Genomic DNA, 19899 nt, shown 5'->3' with positions numbered 1-19899 from the left:
TATCCAAGGTTCAACGAGTTATGGCCAAGATTGGTGAAAACCGGTTAGAAACTGAGATATGGCCAAGATGGGTGAAACTAGGGATTTTTGGGGTAAATATAATTTTTGCATATGCACCTCAAGTAGGATTGGATAAAGTCTAAAGTTAGAATTTTGGGAAATTATGGATGGATTAATGCAAGTAAAGGAGAAAAGATTACTATAGGAGGTGATCTAAATGGACATATTGGAAAAGATCAGAGAGGCTATGAGAGTGTACATGGAGGATATGGTTTTGGAGAGAGAAATGAGAAGGGATTTCAATTTTAGATTTTGCTGTTGTTTTTGATCTATCTATTGTAAATACTTGCTTCAAAAAGAGAGAGAGAAACATTTAAGTACCTTCAAAAGTGGACATCATAGAAGCCAAATAGATTTCTTCTAACTAGAAGGACCGATAGATTGTTGTGCAAGGATTGCAGGGTGATATCAGGGGAAAACTTAATTTCACAACATAGACTTGTGGTCTTGGATATGTCCCTAACCCTAAAACTCATAAAAAGGTGCAAGGTTAAATATCCCAAGATAAGATGGTGGAACTAAATTTTTCATGGGGTGCTCAGATCTGGTTGAAACAACTGAAACTTATTGAAACTATGAAAGTGGATTGGTTGAAAATAGTTAGAACTGGTCATAATTCGGTATTTATTGGTCGAAACTCCGGATATTTTTGAAATTTTTTTCTAATTTGTTGAAACCAGGGATTTATTTATTTATTTATAGAGTACAAAGCCATTTCTTGGATTCTAGTGAAGCTAAGATATTTCCAAATTATGACCCATCTTGGTCGAATTTGAACCATGTATCTGTTTCTGTTACTGATAGTTATAAAATTGGCAACCATATCCTTGTGGCAAATACCTGTGGTTGTATGAGTAGAACAGAAGTGGGGGGGGGGGGCTGGGATGGCGATCCTGTTGTTAATCTTGATGTACACTGTAAATTGTGAGCGAAGAAATGGGGAGAAAGAGATCATTGAGACTCCTGATTCAGTTCAGTATATAATAATAAAGCAACACATCACATAGGGGCAGAATAGCCCAACAGTATTAAAAGAATATACAGTTCATGAGATACTATTCACTTGAACATTAGCCAAACACATCTCCCTCAAGCTGGGCATAGACGTTTCTGCATACTTGGTACAAATACAATCCACTCCCATTCTCCACAATCACTGTAAACATTTCTATTCCCCTATTTGAACATGATGAGGAGAAATAAGTCTTTGTTGGAACTTCTCTTGGACAAAATCACCGTTACTTTGATGTGTTTCATTCTTTCTTGATTCTCTAGATTTGAAGCAGTATCGACAGCAGCTTGATTATCTCACTGCACATGGCTGAAAATCTATGATCTGTTAATAATTGTTTCACACACATTGTCTCACAAGTAGCATGTGCCGTGGCTCGATATTTGCACTTGGTTGAGCTCCTCTGTAAGTTCTTTAGGATTCCCAGAAGGATTTCACTTTTGGCGAGTTCATTATGTGCGAGGTCTGTTTATTCAAATTTCCTACTGTGTTTTAGGATTACTGCGATCTTGGTTCCACATATGTTTGCTAGTGTTTGTTACTTCATCCTAGCTTTACCTCATCACCTTTCAATTTGTAATTGTCGAGTTTCATCTCTAATGAAGTAGGGTTAGTACCTTAAAAGGAGTTCGGAATGACAGTACACCCGATGTAATGAAATGGCAGTATTGTCATTTTACTGAAGTACCATCATTGAAAGAACATAAGATTCTTGTTTGGTAATATAGCCCCTGTGTCCATCTAGCAAAGAAAGAAGAGACTCCAGTATTTTGTTTAGTGCGAAAGCATGTAGACCTTGTTCCTTGTTCTTTTTCCCTTTTTGCATTAGGTATTTGTGCAATTCGCTTGGTGGTTATGTCACAAATGACAAATTTAGTTACGTTCTCTATTGAAAATTGTATGGCATCCCATGAATTGGGTTTGAGGCTTTGAGCTAGTTTATATAGGAGAGAACCTATGCAAGTCTATCTGAAAAAAACAATAGTTGGAAATAGGATTTGCTTTTGTCTTTGTCAAATTAAGAAACTTAAAAAGCTTGTGGGTATACTGAGGTGGTGACCTTTGACCTTTCTAAGGGAGTAACTTTCTGCTCTAGAGCTTGACCATCTCTGTCTACCATTTTAGCAAGCTCTTGTAGTTGTAGGCCTTCCAATGATGCAGAAGTTAATGCCCTTATAGGGGAAAGATTTAGAAAACACTGCAGGATTACATTTGGAACTTTGTATTTATGGTGTTTCCTTTCCTTTTGACTTGAGGTGAATTGGGTCGATGATGGAGAAGAGATACCTAGTACTACTTTTTTGGGATGTGTTCTAGTCTTTGTTCACAGCTATAGACAACAAGACTCTGACAATGTTCAGTTTCGCAGCAGGGGCAAAAGTCTTATGATAATCAATCCCATAGGTCTGAGTAAGCTCCCTTTGCAACTAGTCTAGCCTTCAACTTGTTGATTGATTCATTCATCTTCTGTTTACCACAAACACTCATTTTTAGCCCATGGTTTTTTCTTTTCTTGGAGAAAGTGTAACTAGCTCCCAAGTATCATTTTTCTTCATCTTGCATTTCCTCTACCATAGCTACCTTCCATTTCTTATCAACATAGACTTCCTGCCAACTTGTAGGAACATAAACAGATGATAAAGAGGATATAAAAGCACGGTAAGAGTCAAACAATGAGTCATAAAAACGTATTTAGCTATAGGATGCTGGGTATAAGATCTGATTGCTTTTCCAAGAGCAATAAGAAGATTAGAAAAAGATACCTTAGGGGGAATAGTTGAATCTGATTCTGGACTCAGGGACTATAGTGGTAACTTATCACTTTTCTCTACCTGCTTTGGCCAATTATAATTCTTCCTCTGATAAGTCTACACCTCCTTATTCTAGTCAATCTTGTTTTGAAAGACCTTAATAGTGTGCCTCACAACTCACAAGAATGGTCTCCCCCTGGCCAGATTTTTCACATGGTTCAGAAAACAGAGGGGAATAATTAGAGTCCTCAGGTATACTGGCCGAAGTCTCCTCATGGTCAGGAAACTCTTCTTGAACTCTTGAGTGTCTCTGTGGTGGTGTGTAAGAGTTTGTGCATGATAGGAAGGTCTAGAGTTGGCAAGAACACCTCTCCTCTAGGACTCTCACGTTGAAGAGGTGTATAGTAAGGGCAAGACTCGTTAATTACATTCATGGACATAATGGTTCTCCTAAAAGGAGGATGATAACATTTGTACCCCTTTTAAGTCGCAGAATACCCCAGAAATATACAGCGAAGGCTGTGGGGAGCTAACTTACTCTAGCGGGCGTGATTCTGGCATGACACACACATCAAAAAACCTTTGGGGGAATAACAAAGGAAGAGTCTCCTTGGAGAATCTCATTAAAACATTTAAAATCAAGTATCCTACTGAGCATCCTATTCATAAGGTAAAAGGTAGTGAGAATAGCATCACTCCAGTATTGGTCAAGGATTTTCATAGTAGTCATAATAGAACGGGCTATCTCTAATAGATGCTGGTTCTTCCTTTAGTCAAGCCCATTCTAGACAGCCGTGTATTATGCCAGAGTTAGAGAGATGTCTCTGAAATTCACCATCCATATACTTCGTGCCATTGTCACTACGAAGGATTTTTATAGTGGCATTGAACTGTGTTTTAATCATATTATGAAAATCACAAAAACATCTAAAAACATAATTTTTTGTTTTAAAAGATAAATCCACGTAGAATGGGAGTGACAATCAATAAAAGTAACAAAGTATCTATGGCCAGTAATAGACACATGTTAGCAGGGCCCTCACACATCAATATGGATTTACACGAAAGGAATAAGTTTTCTATTATGAAGAGAAGGTAAATAAGTAGAACAAATATGTGTTGCAAAAATGCAGGTTTCACAAAAAAATTTGTCCTTATTATAAGAAGAAACTAAATTAAGAAACACTTTCTTAAGAGTTCCTAGAAGGGGGTGACCTAGCCTGCGATGCCATTGATGCAGGTATGAGATTACCGAATGGACCTGCTGAGAAGATGCAGCTAAAGCAAAAGTAGATCCTCCAATCGGCTCCGTCAAATAAAGTTCATTGTTTAGTTTACCACGTCTAATCTCCTTCCTCGTTACCAGATCCTAGAAGACATAGTAAGATGAAAAAAATGTCATTTTATAATTCAGATCATGTGTAAGACTACTGATAGAGAGCAAGTTAGTAGAGAAGTGATGGAGAATGCTGAATGGTCCCTTTTCCAGTAATGCAAAAATAAGAGTGATCAACAATTCGAATTTTATCTTTCCCGAAAGTTGGAGAGTAATGTAAGAAAAAAGAGGATGGACCTCTCATATGATCCATGACTCTTGTATTAATGGTCTAAGGAGCCAAAACTGAAGAAACATGGAAACTAGTAAAAGTTTTACTTGAATTAGCAAGGTAGGAGTTGGTATGGGTAGTGGAGGAAGCAGTAGTAGAGGCTGCACCAGCAGTTGGAGACTATATGATATGTTGCAGAGTAGCTTATTCCTCTTGTGAAAAACCAATGTTTGCAGAGGCCAGAGGGTATTGCAGGAACAATCTTAGAAAGATTAGCCTTTGGCCTTTCTCTTCTTTGTGCCATTTTTTGCTCAAAATCAGCAGGCTTCGCTTGGAGCTTCCAACAATTGGCCTTATTTTGACAATTTCTTTGGTCGAATTAGATTTGGTGCTAATAGACTGTAGGACTGATTTCGCCACAATAGGAACATGACTATGGCTAATCGACGCTTACATTGAACAAGGGCTTAAGATTGCTCTTGTAGGAAAGGGAGAACGACTCAATGCATATACCTTGATCTAATCATACGCCACATTCAGGCCAACCAAGAAGCCATATACCCGAATCTTATCAACGTGCTTCCTATAAGTAGCCACATCATCCAGAGTGGGTTGATAATCCCCTAATGATCCACCTCTTGCCAAAGAGATCGCAACTCAACATAATACTAGGCCATAGTCAGTTCCTTTTGGGTAGTCTTATGAAGCTTCTTCTGTAGCTTATTAACTTGTGCATCATTTCCCAACTGTCCATATGTTTTTGTAGTAGCCTTCTGATCTGGGTTGCAATATCAAGTGATAGGTATCCACGAGAAATATTTGGATTCATGCAATTCAAAGTAACGACATAATATGAGAGTCATTCGAGATCCATTTATCTTGAGAAATACCTGTGGTGGTAGGCTTGATACTGGTGCATGTAATGTGTCCAACAAGTCCTCTTCCGACAATAATCAAGTATGTAGATTGAGACAAAATCAAATAATTTGTTCCATCAAATCTTAACGAAAGAGGAGGAAGAGTGGGATAATTTTCGGAGCCTGTGGGAGAATAATACCATTGGTGGTTGCCATGTTTTCATAAAACTTTATACGCTATGTTGTTCTTCAGTCTTCACCCTTTTGAAACAATTGAAACGTCGCAAAATTGAATAGCCTGATCACCTAAATAAATCTAGGTATTCATAGGATAAGGAACATCAAATTTTGTTGTTTTTTTGGTTTTTTTTTTTCTTTTCCGGGTCGCTGGTTCAGAAGGAGAACCCAAAGGTCAGTTGGGTCAATGGGTTTAGTGGTCTGATTGGGTCTGGTTCATTGGGTTCAGTTTGATGGGGTTCAATCGATGGTTTTAAAAGAGGCAGAAGAAGGCGATAAAGGAGGAAGGTGGAAGCAGGGTTGATGAGAGAAAGTAAGGTGTTCTTTGCTCCATTTTTTCTTTCCCTTTTTTCCAGTGGGATGGTTCTGGTTGAGGCGATAGAAGGGGAGGTGCTGTGCATGTTAGGCGATGGAGATGCAGCTCGATGGGATCTCTTTAATGGGTTTTGACTGTGGCGGAAGAAAAGCAGGTCTCTGCGGTTGGGTTCTGGTGAGAAGAAGATGCGATGGAGTGCAACAATGGGTTGTAACGAAGAGTTTTGGTTGGCGATGGATTTTGGTTGCAGATGCAGTAGCAGCGGTGGTGGATCTTTGTCAGTGAGAGAGAGAATCGATCAGCGGTAGTGGTGGATCTTCCTCAGGTAGAATCGATGGCTCTGTTTCCCCCTCTTTTTTTTTTTTTTCCTTTTCTTTTCTTCTTCCCCTTCCTTAATCGATCTTTGGCTTTGATACCATGTTGAGAAAGACAATTGCGGTAGAGTGGTAGAATGGATTGAATTGATCAGTGTGAACCCAAGCCCTTTATTTATAAAAAAGTGGAAAGAACGCTATTACATAAACACCCTTACTTGAGCAACTGGAAATAGAAAATTACATGAACCAAAAACTCCTAATATAATTGAACTCCTAATAGAACTCAACCAGTAAAGAGCAAAATGACTGAACAACTACTGCTAAGGTATAGGTGGTTTATGGTCAGTGAGAGAGAGGGGTGGCGTGATCAAGGCCAAATCAAACAAGACGGCAAGGCATCAAGGCGGCTTCTTGACAACTATCAGGCTGCTACACTTTCGTGTAGTCTCATAAGTCAGAACTGTACTTTGTTGCACTGGTGGGTGAGTATCTGGACAAAGGGGTAAAAAAGACTTGTGGGATTATTCATTTTGATCCAGGATTGTTGAGTACATTCTTAGCTACTATATTTTAGATACATCAGGTTCAGAGTTTCAATACTGGATAAATGAGGGGATCCCTCTCCTTAAATAGATAAGACTTCCATTTTTGCAAATTTCCGAGGTGTAAACAGTTCACTTTCTGAGTGACCTTTTCTTACTCCCCCCCTGCCCCCTGTATCAGATAGATAGAAATTATGATAATTAAAATATGTGAATTTGCATTGTTTATGACCTTGTAGACCAGAAATGCTCTCTCTGGAACTTACTCTGCACCACAGAGGTCTGCTAGTTCAGCTGCTCTTTTAGTTGGGGACCCTACAATCATGAGAGATAGGGCGGGGAACTTTGTGCTTCCTAGAGCAGATGTTATGAAATTGCGTGATCGGCTGCGGAATGAGGAATTAGCTGCAGGATTGTTTTTCAGTAGAATCAGAGCTGGAAGAGCGTTTCGGCATGAAATGTCTGCTGATGGTTGCTACAGAAGAGAGATGTGTGCTCATGCTCGCATTCTAGCTTTGGAGGAGGCAATTGATACAGAATGGGTATACATGTGGGACAAGTTTGGTGGTTATTTGCTCCTTTTGCTTGGTTTGACTGCCAAGGCTGAGCAAGTACAGGTAATTATAACTGCTAACCGTTTTATTTGCAAGCTGTGTGTGTTAATTTTTTTTGTATCACCTATTGGTTATCATTTGTGCTATTGCAGGATGAGGTCCGCCTGCGACTTTTTCTTGATAGCATAGGTTTTTCAGACCTAAGTGCCAAAAAGATTAAGAAATGGATGCCCGAAGACCGCAGGCAATTTGAACTTATACAGGAGAGGTATATCATTTCATTCAACATTTATTTATCATGGTTTATCTTTGAAAGGGCCTGATCATTTCCTAATTTTTTTCTCATTTATTTTTTATCCACTGTTGATGTTATAGTTACATAAGAGAAAAGGAGATGGAGGAGGAAATCTTAATGCAGCGCCGTGAAGAGGAGGGAAAGGGAAAGGAGAGGAGGAAGGCACTTTTAGAGAAAGAAGAACGTAAATGGAAGGAGATAGAAGCATCTCTTATATCCAGTATTCCTAATGTTGGAAGTAGGGAAGCTGCAGCTATGGCAGCTGCAGTCCGTGCTGTTGGTGGTGATTCTGTTTTGGATGACTCTTTTGCTCGGGAGAGGGTTTCAAGCATTGCTCGTCGTATTCGTGCCGCTCAGTTGGCTCGTCGGGCTGTCCAGGTTCATCTCTTATTATTTGTTTCCTTCCATCCCAAACTTATGCTGGAAAGCGATAGTTAGGATAATAGTTTTTTCAGAGTGATTTACTCCCAATGTGTTATAGAAAAACCTTCACGACTTCCTTCAAAGCATCTATTTTGGTGATATAGCTGATTCCTTTTAATGTGTTACTTTGTTATTTGATGTATGCAATGTGTTAAAATGTTGAAATATACAGTATGTAACTATTTTAATGGGTGAGTGTTGGTGCAACTCCTAATTTATGCTATTGCATCCTATTGACTGGGGTTTCGAAACTTGGAAACAACATCTTTTGCGAAGGAGGGGTTAAGGTTGTGAGCCCAGACTTTATAGTAGTGTGAGCCTTGGTCACTGGTTGCACTTATTTAGTTGTTCCAATTTAAGTGTCTTCACTGTCCACCTTGTCCTCTGTATTTCATTTTGGTCAAAAAACCCAAAACATTTAATTTCAGTGGCTGAATTGAAGCATCTTCCTGACTTAATTGCCGGTTTCAAATTTTCATTTGTTCTAATATGTCGATCTGTTTTGGCCTCTCTTCCTGAAAGGCACTTTGATCCTTCTGTTTAAGGACTTCAATATCAAGCTCAATCATCAGTGTTTCCCTTTAATATTTTAAGAAATAAGAAGTGATTGAGGGCCTGCTGGCACTGATTGACAGCCCTCTATTTCCAGTGATGAATTGCACCAGGTAAAGCAAGAATGTTCATGGCTTGCTTTTAGTGACATATTTCTCCTAATCCAAGGGAAGCATATAGCATGAAAGGATGGGCATGAACTTTAGATGAAGTTCACAAATGCCGATTATCCTTTGTGGCTATTTTACTATGCTTCTTGTTTAACTTATATATATATATATACTTATATATACTTAAATTATTATTATCTTGCAAATATTTTGTTTATCAAGCTGAGGTGTTGGTTCCTGCTATTGCATGGTTTTGTAAGTTATATGAAAATTAATGTGATTCAATTTTTGGCCAGACGGGAATACCTGGTGCTATATGTGTTCTGGATGATGAACCACAAGTCGGTGGCAGACACTATGGCCAGATTGATCCAAGCATTTGTCAATCACAAAAAGTTACTTTCTCCATTGCAGTAATGATACAGCCAGAATCAGGGCCAGTTTGTCTTTTGGGTACAGAATTTGAGCGGAAAATTTGCTGGGAAATCCTGGTGGCTGGTTCAGAACAAGGCATTGAGTCTGGGCAAGTTGGGCTCCGGCTAGTTACCAAAGGCGATAATCAAACTACTGTTACCAAAGAGTGGAACATTGGTGGCACTAGTATTGCTGATGGAAGGTTTGTATTCTCTTCTGGTCTACACATTAGCATCTTTTGTATAATCCATCTGCTTTTTCCATCAATGCTCTTTTGAGCTTTTCTTTGCTTTGAAGTTTGATCATATTGCTAACTAGGTCTTCTCTGATGGCCATGCAGGTGGCATATTGTGACAGTGACCATTGATGCCGAAGTAGGTGAGGCCACTTGTTATCTAGATGGAGGTTTTGATGGATTCCAGGGTGGCTTACCGTTGCATATAGGCACTGGCATTTGGGATCAGGGTACGGAGGTTTGGATTGGCATTAGACCACCAGCAGATTTGGATGCATTTGGGAGGTCGGACAGTGAAGGAGCTGATTCTAAGATGCATATTATGGATGCTTTCTTATGGGGAAGGTGTTTGACTGAAGATGAAGTCATCGCTGTCTATTCTGCTACAAGTTCATTTGATTATAACATGATTGATCTTCCAGAGGATGGTTGGCAATGGACTGATTCACCTTCCAGGGTACGCATCTATTTTTCCTGTTTCAGCTTGCTGCCTTCTAGTCTTGTGGTTGGGGTTTCTTGAAGTAATTTTTCTGGTCTGTTGGTTTTTAAGGTGTCCTAAAAGCATTGTTTTGTCTTCTAGCACTTCTTGACTGTCTGATGTTTTCCTGTTCATTGCTTTTAGGTTGATGGGTGGGATAGCGACCCTGCGGATGTTGATCTGTATGACAGGGATGATGTAGATTGGGATGGGCAGTATTCAAGTGGTAGGAAAAGAAGATCAGACCGTGAAGGAGTGGCAATTGATATGGATTGTTTTGCAAGAAAATTAAGGAAACCTAGGATGGAAACACAAGAAGAAATCAATCAACAGATGCGATCAGTTGAAATAGCCATTAAGGAAGCTCTCTCTGCTAGAGGTGAAACTCATTTCACTGACCAAGAGTTTCCTCCAAATGATCAATCTTTGTTTGTGGACCCAGGAAATCCTCCTTTAAAGTTGCAGGTTAGTTTCTCTGATTCATTTGTTGCTGTTGAGTATACTTTTGTTCATGTTATCTTGAACCTTGTGCTGGTGCTCCATGGCAGGTTGTTTCTGGGTGGTTGAGGCCTACTGAAATTGTTAAAAGAAACCATATTGATTCATGCCCATGCTTATTTTCTGGGGTGGCAAATCCATCTGATGTTTGTCAGGTATGCCTAGAGTTTGATATAACACCACTGGAAATTGTTCCTTTTGTTATTGTCCTTTTATCAGTCCAATTTAAAGCCAATTGATGACTATCTGGTACCTCTTTTGATCCTGTTGATTAGCACAATGTTTAACTGGAACAGGGCCGATTGGGTGACTGCTGGTTCTTGAGTGCTGTTGCTGTTTTAACTGAGGTTTCACGAATATCAGAAGTAATTATTACACCAGAGTTTAATGAAGAAGGAATTTATACTGTTCGCTTCTGTATCCAGGTAATGTCTAGTACTCTGAGTGTGATTGTTTTCCCCTTTACGTTACTCACGTCTTCTGTTTGGCTTAGTGATGTAACCCAGGCTCTAGGCTTTAAGAAATTTGATATCAAACCCTAAAATTGGGTTCTTCAAGGATCCTCTCCTTGTGAGCCAGCAATCAAATAAAAAATCCAAAAGAAGCTTGATTTGAATATTATAATTCACAGCAGTGGCTTGAGGATTGTGGGATGATTTAGGAACAGATTAAGGTTTTACAATAGCCAATATGGGTTGGCTGGATTGGGAAAAATTAGGGTTTTAACAATATGTAATGTGGGATGGGTGGATTGGGAAAATTTAAGTTTAATAAAATCCTAAATGGGAAGGAAGAACTTGGGGAACTATGGATTAAAATTCACACTTGGGACTGTAGTGGGGATTTGGTAGAAGGTGAAGAGGAACAGAAGGATTAGGGAAGCTTGCAGTTAGTGGAAAAGGGGTACAAAAGCTTGCAGTTGGTCTACGGAAGGTTGGGAAGCTTTCTTGAATCAATCTTGACGGATCATGACTTCTTTCTTTGCTTTCTTGATTTCTTTTCTTTTCTCTCTCGTTCTTTCCTTTCTTTTATTTTCTATCTTTTCTTCTTCTTTCTTATTATTTTTTCCCCTTTCTTCTTCTTGGCTTCCTAAGCTGCCGCAAGATCAAGATAAGGGAAAAAGAAGGAAAGAAGAGGAGGGTGAGGGCTAAGGAAGGTCTGCAGTTGGGAGAGAAGAAGGGGGAGGGTGGGGTGCTGCTGCCTCAAGGGAAGGAAAGGAGGAGAAGGGTGAGGGTGGTCCACAGGGTTTAGGAAGGGTAATGGGGGTAGGGAAAGGGCTGGGGTTTCATTTACTTGATGGAGGAGTGGACTGGTACTCTCAAGGTTACTGTAGGGGCTGTCTTCTAGTTGTTGCAGGCTTTAGATGTTGAAGAAGATTGGAAAAAAAACAGCAGAAAACTCAAGCACCAAGCCATGGGAATCCTCCTTGGAACCCATGACTCAAATTCTCCTTCAATGCTTGTAATTTTTATTAATCAAGTCTGAATATTAGTACAAGGCATGGGGCATTTATATAGCCTCTTACATAGAAGGAATGACACTTGGACTCAAACTAGTTAGCTAATTTGGACTCTTAATTAATTAGCTAACTTGGACTCGAATTAGGAAATTCAATTTGGATTGGGAGTTCCTTTACAACTCAAACAACTAATTACCATCTTATTTTAAAATTGATTAAAATATCCAAAATAAAATAACAATTATCTAGAAGGAAGGAATCTTACTGTTATATTTTGACTCGAATTCTTGTGCCCGATTTGGAAGATGGACCCGCACTAGCAAATTTTGGTGGGCAACTTGAATGACCCATTTGCGGAGATTTGTGGTGGAAGCAGATACCCACCACTGATCTAGGTCTGTGGAGGGGCGTGTGGGCGCGAAGCCCCTGTGGTGTGGTACGACCCGATTGGTCAATCGTTTACCCGATTGGAGTCTATATATATATATATATATATGTATCTTATGTTCGCCTACCACATTACTGAGAGATTTGAGATTTTCGATTAGGGTTTTGGGTGAGAGTTCTTGTGACGCCATTCTTGGCGATTGGTTGTGAGATCTCCTTCTGTTCTTCTACATAGTGAAAAACTCTTCTTCTTCGCCCGTGGACGTAGCATACCATATCGGAGTGTGAACCACGTGAAATCTCTGTGTTTTCGTTTTTGTTTCGTTTTCGATTCGTTATTTCGTGGTGTTTGTTACAACACTTGCTTTAAAATTGATTCCAACTAGGACTCCCACATAGACAAAGTCTCTTTAATAACTGGAGCAAGATGTAGCCAAATTTAAAATTATAAGTAGATTGGAATTCTGACCATAGAACAAAATTCCATCGAAACTTGCGAAATTTCTACCGAAATTTCCCATTTTGGAAAATGCGAAACGAAACTCATGGGGACCGAAAAAAAGTCCTAATTTCGATCGAAACTGTCAAAATTTCGTCGAAACCTCAAAACTTGTCGAAACTTGGTTCAACCCAGTTGGACCAGCTGGTTCATGAGGAAAAAAAATCCCAAATTTCGTGGAAAACCTGGGAAATTTCGTGGGAAACTTGGGAAATTTCGTGGAATCTTGGGAAATTTCGTGGAAACATAGGAAATTTCGTGGAAACTTGGGAAATTTCGTGGAAACCTGGGAAAATTTGTGGAAACTTGGGACTTTTTCCTATAAATTTTGTAGTTTTCCCAAATTTTCAACTTTTTTGTTTATTTCATGTTTCCCCAAATACCCATGACAAATATCCCCTCCATCAGGACTTTCCTATCCAAAGTGTGTATTTCCTCAGGTTGGTTATCTTAAGCATATTGATGACCAGACTCATAAAGTTACAGTTGTCGATTAACTTGACAACCATAGGCATAAAATGTCATGGGATGTCTATGTCTGTTGGTTGGAGGAGAGGATGTTATAGGCATAGTACTACTCAGCTCACAGGATGAATACACTCTTGGCACTCCTCTTAACACTAAGTTGTATTTTCCTTTTATTGTCAACTATTTTGAAATTAGAAATTATATATTGAATGTTATGTGCTTAAGTAGTTAAGTTTATAATGTACTTTTTGGACAACTCTACATTGATGTTATGTACATTGAATGACATATCTACATTGATTTTTTTAGCAAAATACAACAAATGTATTCTTTATACTCTAATTAGCTTAAATACAGGATCCCACCCTAAAATACTCTTTAAAAGCTGTCGAAACTTGTACGGAAAAGTCCTCAGTTTCCTCAAAATTTCCTAAGTTTCCACTTAAGTTTCCCATTTTCACCCGGTCGAAAATTCAGTTTCCCTTGAATTTTTTACCATGATTCTGACGAGTCTACATCTGACCAGCCCTATTAGATGAGGGGGTTAGACTGACCTAAATACCCCTGCACAAATTGGGGCAGCCTTGGTGTGCCATCTGATCTTGGTTCTAGGGTCAATCTTTAATGGTTTTCATTGGTTTTTTTTTTCTTCTTTTTTGGGTGGTGTGGGGGGGGGGGGGGGGGGTTGCTTACATCACTTAATTTCTCGAATGAATGTTATGGTTGCATGTGGGTACTTTGATGGAGAAACTTTGTAGTGTCTCGTGTCTGGGCTCTACCATTAAAATGAAAAACTAGAGCTGGGAGAGGAATTGGAATGTTAGAAATGGCAAGCAAGTAAAGACAAAAATTGTGTTACAATCTATCATGGTAGTCTCCTGAAAAAGTGTGACAATTTCCCTTCATGTAAGATGGACTGTTGAGCTTGACACCAGAGTTGTTGATCTTGTTTCCTTTTGGCCTGGCGAATTGAACTATCATCTTCGTTGGTTCTTTTTTTTTTTGTTTGTTTTTGGTTTTCAATATTTTGAATAAGCCGTTTACTGCTTAATTAATCTATGCCAAGAAGTGATGTAGTACATTAGATGGTCAAAATGTTGGTCCCAATGCATCCCCCCCCCTCTCACGATGAGAGAGATATTGCATACTGAAGGTGTAACAACTTAGGATAGCCTTTAATGTTGTGCTGAATAGGTGGGTATGGGCTTCTGAAGATGTCAGTCAACAACCCACCTTCACTCCCATAAACTGAACTCACCAAGATTGGAGTCCTAAGGAACATGGTGTCCTCCATATGTAGAGTAGGCACTATAATTGGAACCAATGGTGTGATTAGGGTATGCATAGTTTGAGGACTGCTAAGGCTGATGGTAACTACCAGTATTGCTAGTGGCAATGCTCATACTCTCCATGCTCTTATCAGATCATGTATGCTCATATTTCTCTATGACTGTGAGTCAGGGCCAAGCCTCCTACTTCAAGCATTCTAAACTTGTTCTATATAGCACCCTCCTGGCAACTTTATTACAATATCTAAGAATACATTAGGGTCTTGGCAAGTAAATCTTATTGTACTTGATTGAATACTTAGTTGAACTAGATATTGTTACCAACATAGTACAAGATCTTGTGAAATCTCGGGGAGATCTCAGTTTTCCAATAGGTCAAGTCAAGATTACATGTGAGATCATAGTTGTCACTTGGTTTTCATTTATATCAATTAAACAACGACAATAAGCCTTGTCCCAACTAAATGGGTCGGCTACATGGATTCTTGCCTTCCAATCAGTTCTATTCGAGGCCATGCTAGATACTAGGCCTAAGCTATGCATATCCTTTCTCACCGTGTCTCTTAAGGTTATCTTAGGTCTACCTCTAGCTCTTCTAGTTCCTTCAATTTGGTTATGTATTTCATGTTTTATAAGACTACATGTTCATTCCTTCAGCATTTCAGTATCAAACTTAGGGTCGGGTTGGAACCCATACATAGGTTTGTTTTCTCACAAAACTAAGGTTACCAGTGTATTTTGAAGGCCTAAAATCGGCTAAATAGCAAATTTCAGCCCAACATGGCCCTTAAAATCCCTTAAGATGGGCCCTCGAGTTCACTCAAGTTGGGCCCAAAATTCTACCGTATCTTAGCTAAGATGTAAGATCTCACGAGATCTTGGCTTTCTGGCTAACCAAGATTTCTTACCATGCTTACTAGGGTCTCCTGTTTTCCTAGTTGCAACTGCAACAACTTGCCAAAACTCCCAGTTGCATTTCTAAAATCCTTGATCTATACATCCATGTTTCAAGTTCCATTTTAATTTTTAATTAGTACTAGTGTAAATAGTACATAAAAAAGAAGAAAGTTAAAAAACCCTGAAATAAGTTCTCACTTCTGCATTTATACTCCCTGGGTGGTGGGATTTGGCTCTAACTTCTCTACCACCCGTTGTGCTGCATTCATCAAATCAACCTTAAGCCCAAAATTAAACTTGTTCCTGTACTTGGTATTGACTTAGTAAGATGGTAATAAGGAATATGAACTTGGTTATGGATTTAGTAGTTAGAAAAATGCAATCAATGTTCTAAGGTATAAAACATAAAGTGACTCACCAGGTTTGTGCAAAGCATGACCCAAATGCTTCTCCTGTCTCTCATTAATGATCTTGATGTAGGACTTTGAAGCTCTAAGAGCAGAAACTTTGACCATCTCCTTCATATGGTGATTGACATGCGGGCCAAGGTGGGCTTCTTCTCAGTGTCCTACATCCTCAAAACAGACACAATTATTTCCAATATACCCACCATTCTGTTCATGTCCCTCCAGAAGGACTCATTAGAAAAGGCCTGTTGGTCTCTTTGCCATTAAGATGTTAGATCTCTACCACCCAACCAATCCTCACTCGCAAACATAGACCTGAGATCCGCCACTTTTTGCTGGAAGCTCTTTAGTGCAACATAATTGGTGGCAAATCTAATGACACGGAGCCTCAGTAGATCACCACCACACTTGCTCCTCATTAGTTGTAAGGCATATCCATGATTATAGATAGAGGTGGTCACTTACCTTGCTCTTTCAACCACACTTCTGATAGGCTTCCTCTTGCCCAAGTCCTTCACATCAGATCAATGGAATGGGCAGCATATGATGTCCAGAAGATATGGATCCTAGTGCTCTTCCTTGTCATCAGCTTCTCCTCAGCCTTCTTATAGTTAGCACCGTTATCCATGACAACTTGGATAACGTTGTATGCCCCTACCTCAAGCACCACTTTTCTTAACATCCTATAGATGTAATCTGCATCTTTCGCCTTCTTGGATGCATCTAGAGACTTCAAGAACACTGTCTTGCCATTACAATTCACCATGAAGTTAATAATAGTTTGTTTCGTAGGTCCAGTCCATCAGCCATCACAATGACCCCGTATGTTTCCCATTGTGGCATAAGTGTTTCAATGTACTCCTCCAACTCCTGCTTTGGCATGCAGACTTTTATTAATTCCCGTGGTGTGGGTTCTTCCACCCTAGACCTGCCGTAGCAAATGCATCAATCATTTTCTACTATTGAGGACCTTGGGCTACATTAGGTGCAATGTTGTTGTAGAACATGAACTTACTGATTGCATAACTTTTACTTGATCTTCCCTACTACTACCATACATTTTTGGGATGGTTGGTTTTTAGTAGTCTTGTTGCCTAAAGATGGTGGGGGTCTTGCTGAAGTATAGGATCTGGGGATGGCATTGTCCTATATGTTGGGTCCTTATGTCTAGTCTTCTTCCTCCTCTCACCTCCCTCTAGAAATGTGGATGAAGCAACTGAGCCAGATGCACCCTGCTTCTCGAGCCTATTCATATTGCCTCACATTCTCCTAATGCAAGGACTGCCTACTAGCAGCAAAGGCCGCCTTCATCTGTCTCTACTCCGCTTGTGACTCTACCCACATGCTTCTCTAGGCAGCCTCATCATCATCTGATTCCTCGTCCACATCCTCAAAAGGCCTCTTTGATACTACTCAAACTCCTTCTGATATCTTTCCTTTTTTGCCCTCTTTAGCCTACTTCATTTCAAGCTAGCAACAATTGCTGCTTGTATTTCATATGGTACTTTAAAACACTCGGTTACATTCTATATCCTCCTGCCAAGTGTTGTTTCAATCTTGGTGTACCTTGAGAATTCAACCCCTTCAAACAATACATGCAATTTGTCTTCCTTTTAAACAATCCATTTAAATTGCTACATAAGGTAAATAGAAGTATCATCAAATAGGAGTATGTATTAAAAAACTTGATCAAAGTAAACTACTAAACTATTCCATGCACTAATCTATTCGAGTCTAAGCTATTACACTAATGAAATTATATTTTTAGGTTAATTAAAACATATAAAAATAACTTTCATGACATGCACACTTTGTTAAACAGAGCCAAACATAGCATGCTTATTTTAACGTGATTGTAATTTGATAAACACAACATAAGAATCATTTAACAAAAACAGATCGTTTTCCATTAAAAAAATATATTTTTAATTATTTTATTCAATTTATTTAAAATATGCAAATTAAAAACAAAGAGCAACATCATGAAAAAAAATAGACTTCATGTGGTTGTAGCCCTTCCAATGCAGCTTGATGTATATTACAATCATTTTCAAAACATAAGTATTTTTTTATTATTTTATTAATTTAATTTATTTAGTTCCAGAAATTTCAAAAATAAATTAATAATGGATAAATAAGTTTTGTCCCATGAAGTTATGGATTGGGAAAAAATATTTACATTTAATCCACACTCAAGCACCTAATGTAGAACCTATTATTTGAAAAAGTGAAACTGGGGAATAAAACTCAACTTGAAGAATGGCTTCAAGAGCACTTGATCCTTGTTAATTACTTGTTGTAGATGAGCCAATTAGAGTGTTGATGCAGCGTAGGAGAAGATCCAGCAGTTTTCTGGCAAAAATTTGACCAAAGAAAGCAGTAAACAGCAGCTAGGGTCGAGATGAGGTTGAGAGAAGCCGATAGTAGACGATAAAGCTCATATGGTAACTAGATGAGAGGGGGTAATAAACCGCGATCGCATGGGATCTTTTACTCTGGACCGAATGATGGCATCAGTAGTGTTAGTATCAGCTTGGGTTGCTGTCATGGTTGTTTTCGACTCAACACTCTAGTTACACTGATTTTGCGATATTTGAGAATCACCACCAATACCTCGGTGTAGATTCAGGATAATCCTTTGTTCCATAGCCCTGGTTTACAACTAGCCAATTAAGAATTCTCCGATATACTATTACTAGCAGTGCATCAAAGATGCAATCGTCGATTCTCCCGAGAGACCACAATTACTTCTATTGACTTTGACATCTCAAGTTCCCATTCATATTAGATTAGACATGGTCTTAGGTCTAGCCCATGAAAACCATAATATGAGGGTTGACTCTAAACCCACTTAGGTAGTATTGGCCCATGAAAGCCATAGACTGATTTGGGTCGTGTTCTTAGGCCAGATGCTTGATTAGACCTCTTGGGATTCTTATTTCAAGAATATATCCTCAGCCTTGTGTCGTTGTTAATTGTAATTGCTAAAGTTGCAAGCTAGAAATGCATTCTAAAGTCCAGTTAGGTTGGCATTCATTCAAAGGAGTATACCTCTCTCTTCACTCTTTAGTTCTTACCCTTAATTTTGATTCCATGCAACTGTAGTTGTCACGGCACCTAACCAAACCTGAGCATTGGAAAAAGATGCAACACCAAGAAGGTATCCAAGGTGCTCCTAGGAACCCATGTGGCCTTGTCAAAAGTGCTGTTTCAACATGTCGACTGGGCTATGCCTTGACTACTGTTATTCTAATTTCCAAAGGTTGTCTGCATACACAACCTTATGTTTTGTTTCGATATTGTATGCCCCCCCCCCCCCCAACTGTTTAGTTTATTATTTTTTTACTGCCTCTTTTAGGATCCATGCTGCCAATCACATTAGGTTGTGGCAACTGGCAGGGCTGTAGTCGAAATGATACCTCTGGTGAAGTGATAGTATTCCATTCCTATGGTATCCAACAGTCTCCCTCAAATTGGTTCAAAGATATTTAACATGCCCAAGTTGGAGACCAGTGGATGGAACATGTTACAGTTAGGCCCTCGGTGATACGTCAGGTAACTGATATCAGAAATAAAAAAAGAAAAAGAAATGCAGATCATCCCTTGCCCAAGCTTCTCCTTGATGAAATGTTTATCGATCTCCACATGCTTTGTTCTACCATGCTGAACAGTATTATGGGAGATGGTAATGTCAGCCTTCTTGTTGTAATAAAGGCGCATGGGATCTCCAGAAACAATTCCCATGTCACTCAATATTCCCTCAGGCACAAGCTCACAAGTTCATTTGAGGCAGGGCAGGGAACTCAGCTTCTTACTGGAGCAGGAGACAACTGATCATTTCTTACTTCACCATGTTACAAGTTTCCTTCCAAGAAAGAACAGTTGCCAGAATTTGGATGTCTGTCGTAAATGGATCCAGCACAATTGAAATCTGTGAAAAATTTCCAGTCTTAAGTTCCCATTGTTTGAGAAGAGTAAACCTTTTCCAGGGGCAGATTTCAAACGCCTCTCAACATATGTTGCACTACCTCAAGATGAGATTTCCTGGTATGATAGAGGAATGTATTGACCCCACAGTAATGTCTGGTCTGGTATGGACAAGATGATGAACCATGCAACAAGGTCACCCTGGCCATGTAGCTGCCTTGATTTGCCTCAGTAGAAGAGTTTGCAGGCTCACAACTTACATCAAATACAAATCTCCATTGGAAGATGAAGATATCTTTGTCTGGTCTTGCAACCTTGATTCCCAAGAAAATACCACAAATATACTAGATCTTTAGTTTCTTATTCCT

General features: G+C 39.2%; 1 protein-coding gene across 3 annotated transcripts in view; it reads left to right on the top strand.

Annotated features, from left to right (window-relative positions):
* Positions 1-19899, top strand: part of DEK1 (calpain-type cysteine protease family) — a 65097-nt gene that overhangs the window by 30849 nt on the left and 14349 nt on the right. For all 3 annotated transcript variants that reach the window (XR_016170182.1, XR_016170183.1, XM_089136682.1), the window contains exons 19-26: positions 6879-7256; positions 7346-7461; positions 7569-7866; positions 8870-9189; positions 9328-9679; positions 9845-10165; positions 10249-10353; positions 10495-10623. Coding sequence is in view for 1 of the 3 variants with exons in the window: in XM_089136682.1 (XP_088992808.1) it covers positions 6879-7256; positions 7346-7461; positions 7569-7866; positions 8870-9189; positions 9328-9679; positions 9845-10165; positions 10249-10353; positions 10495-10623 (2019 nt within the window). In the remaining 2 variants the exon portion in view is untranslated. The remainder of the gene's footprint in view (positions 1-6878; positions 7257-7345; positions 7462-7568; positions 7867-8869; positions 9190-9327; positions 9680-9844; positions 10166-10248; positions 10354-10494; positions 10624-19899) is intronic.

The sequence above is a fragment of the Hakea prostrata genome, chromosome 10 (assembly GCF_041222555.1).
Source record: "Hakea prostrata isolate BN-2017 chromosome 10, UWA_Hpros_2, whole genome shotgun sequence".
NCBI classification, from domain to species: Eukaryota; Viridiplantae; Streptophyta; class Magnoliopsida; order Proteales; family Proteaceae; genus Hakea; species Hakea prostrata.
This window is presented reverse-complemented; position numbering and strand designations above follow the sequence as displayed.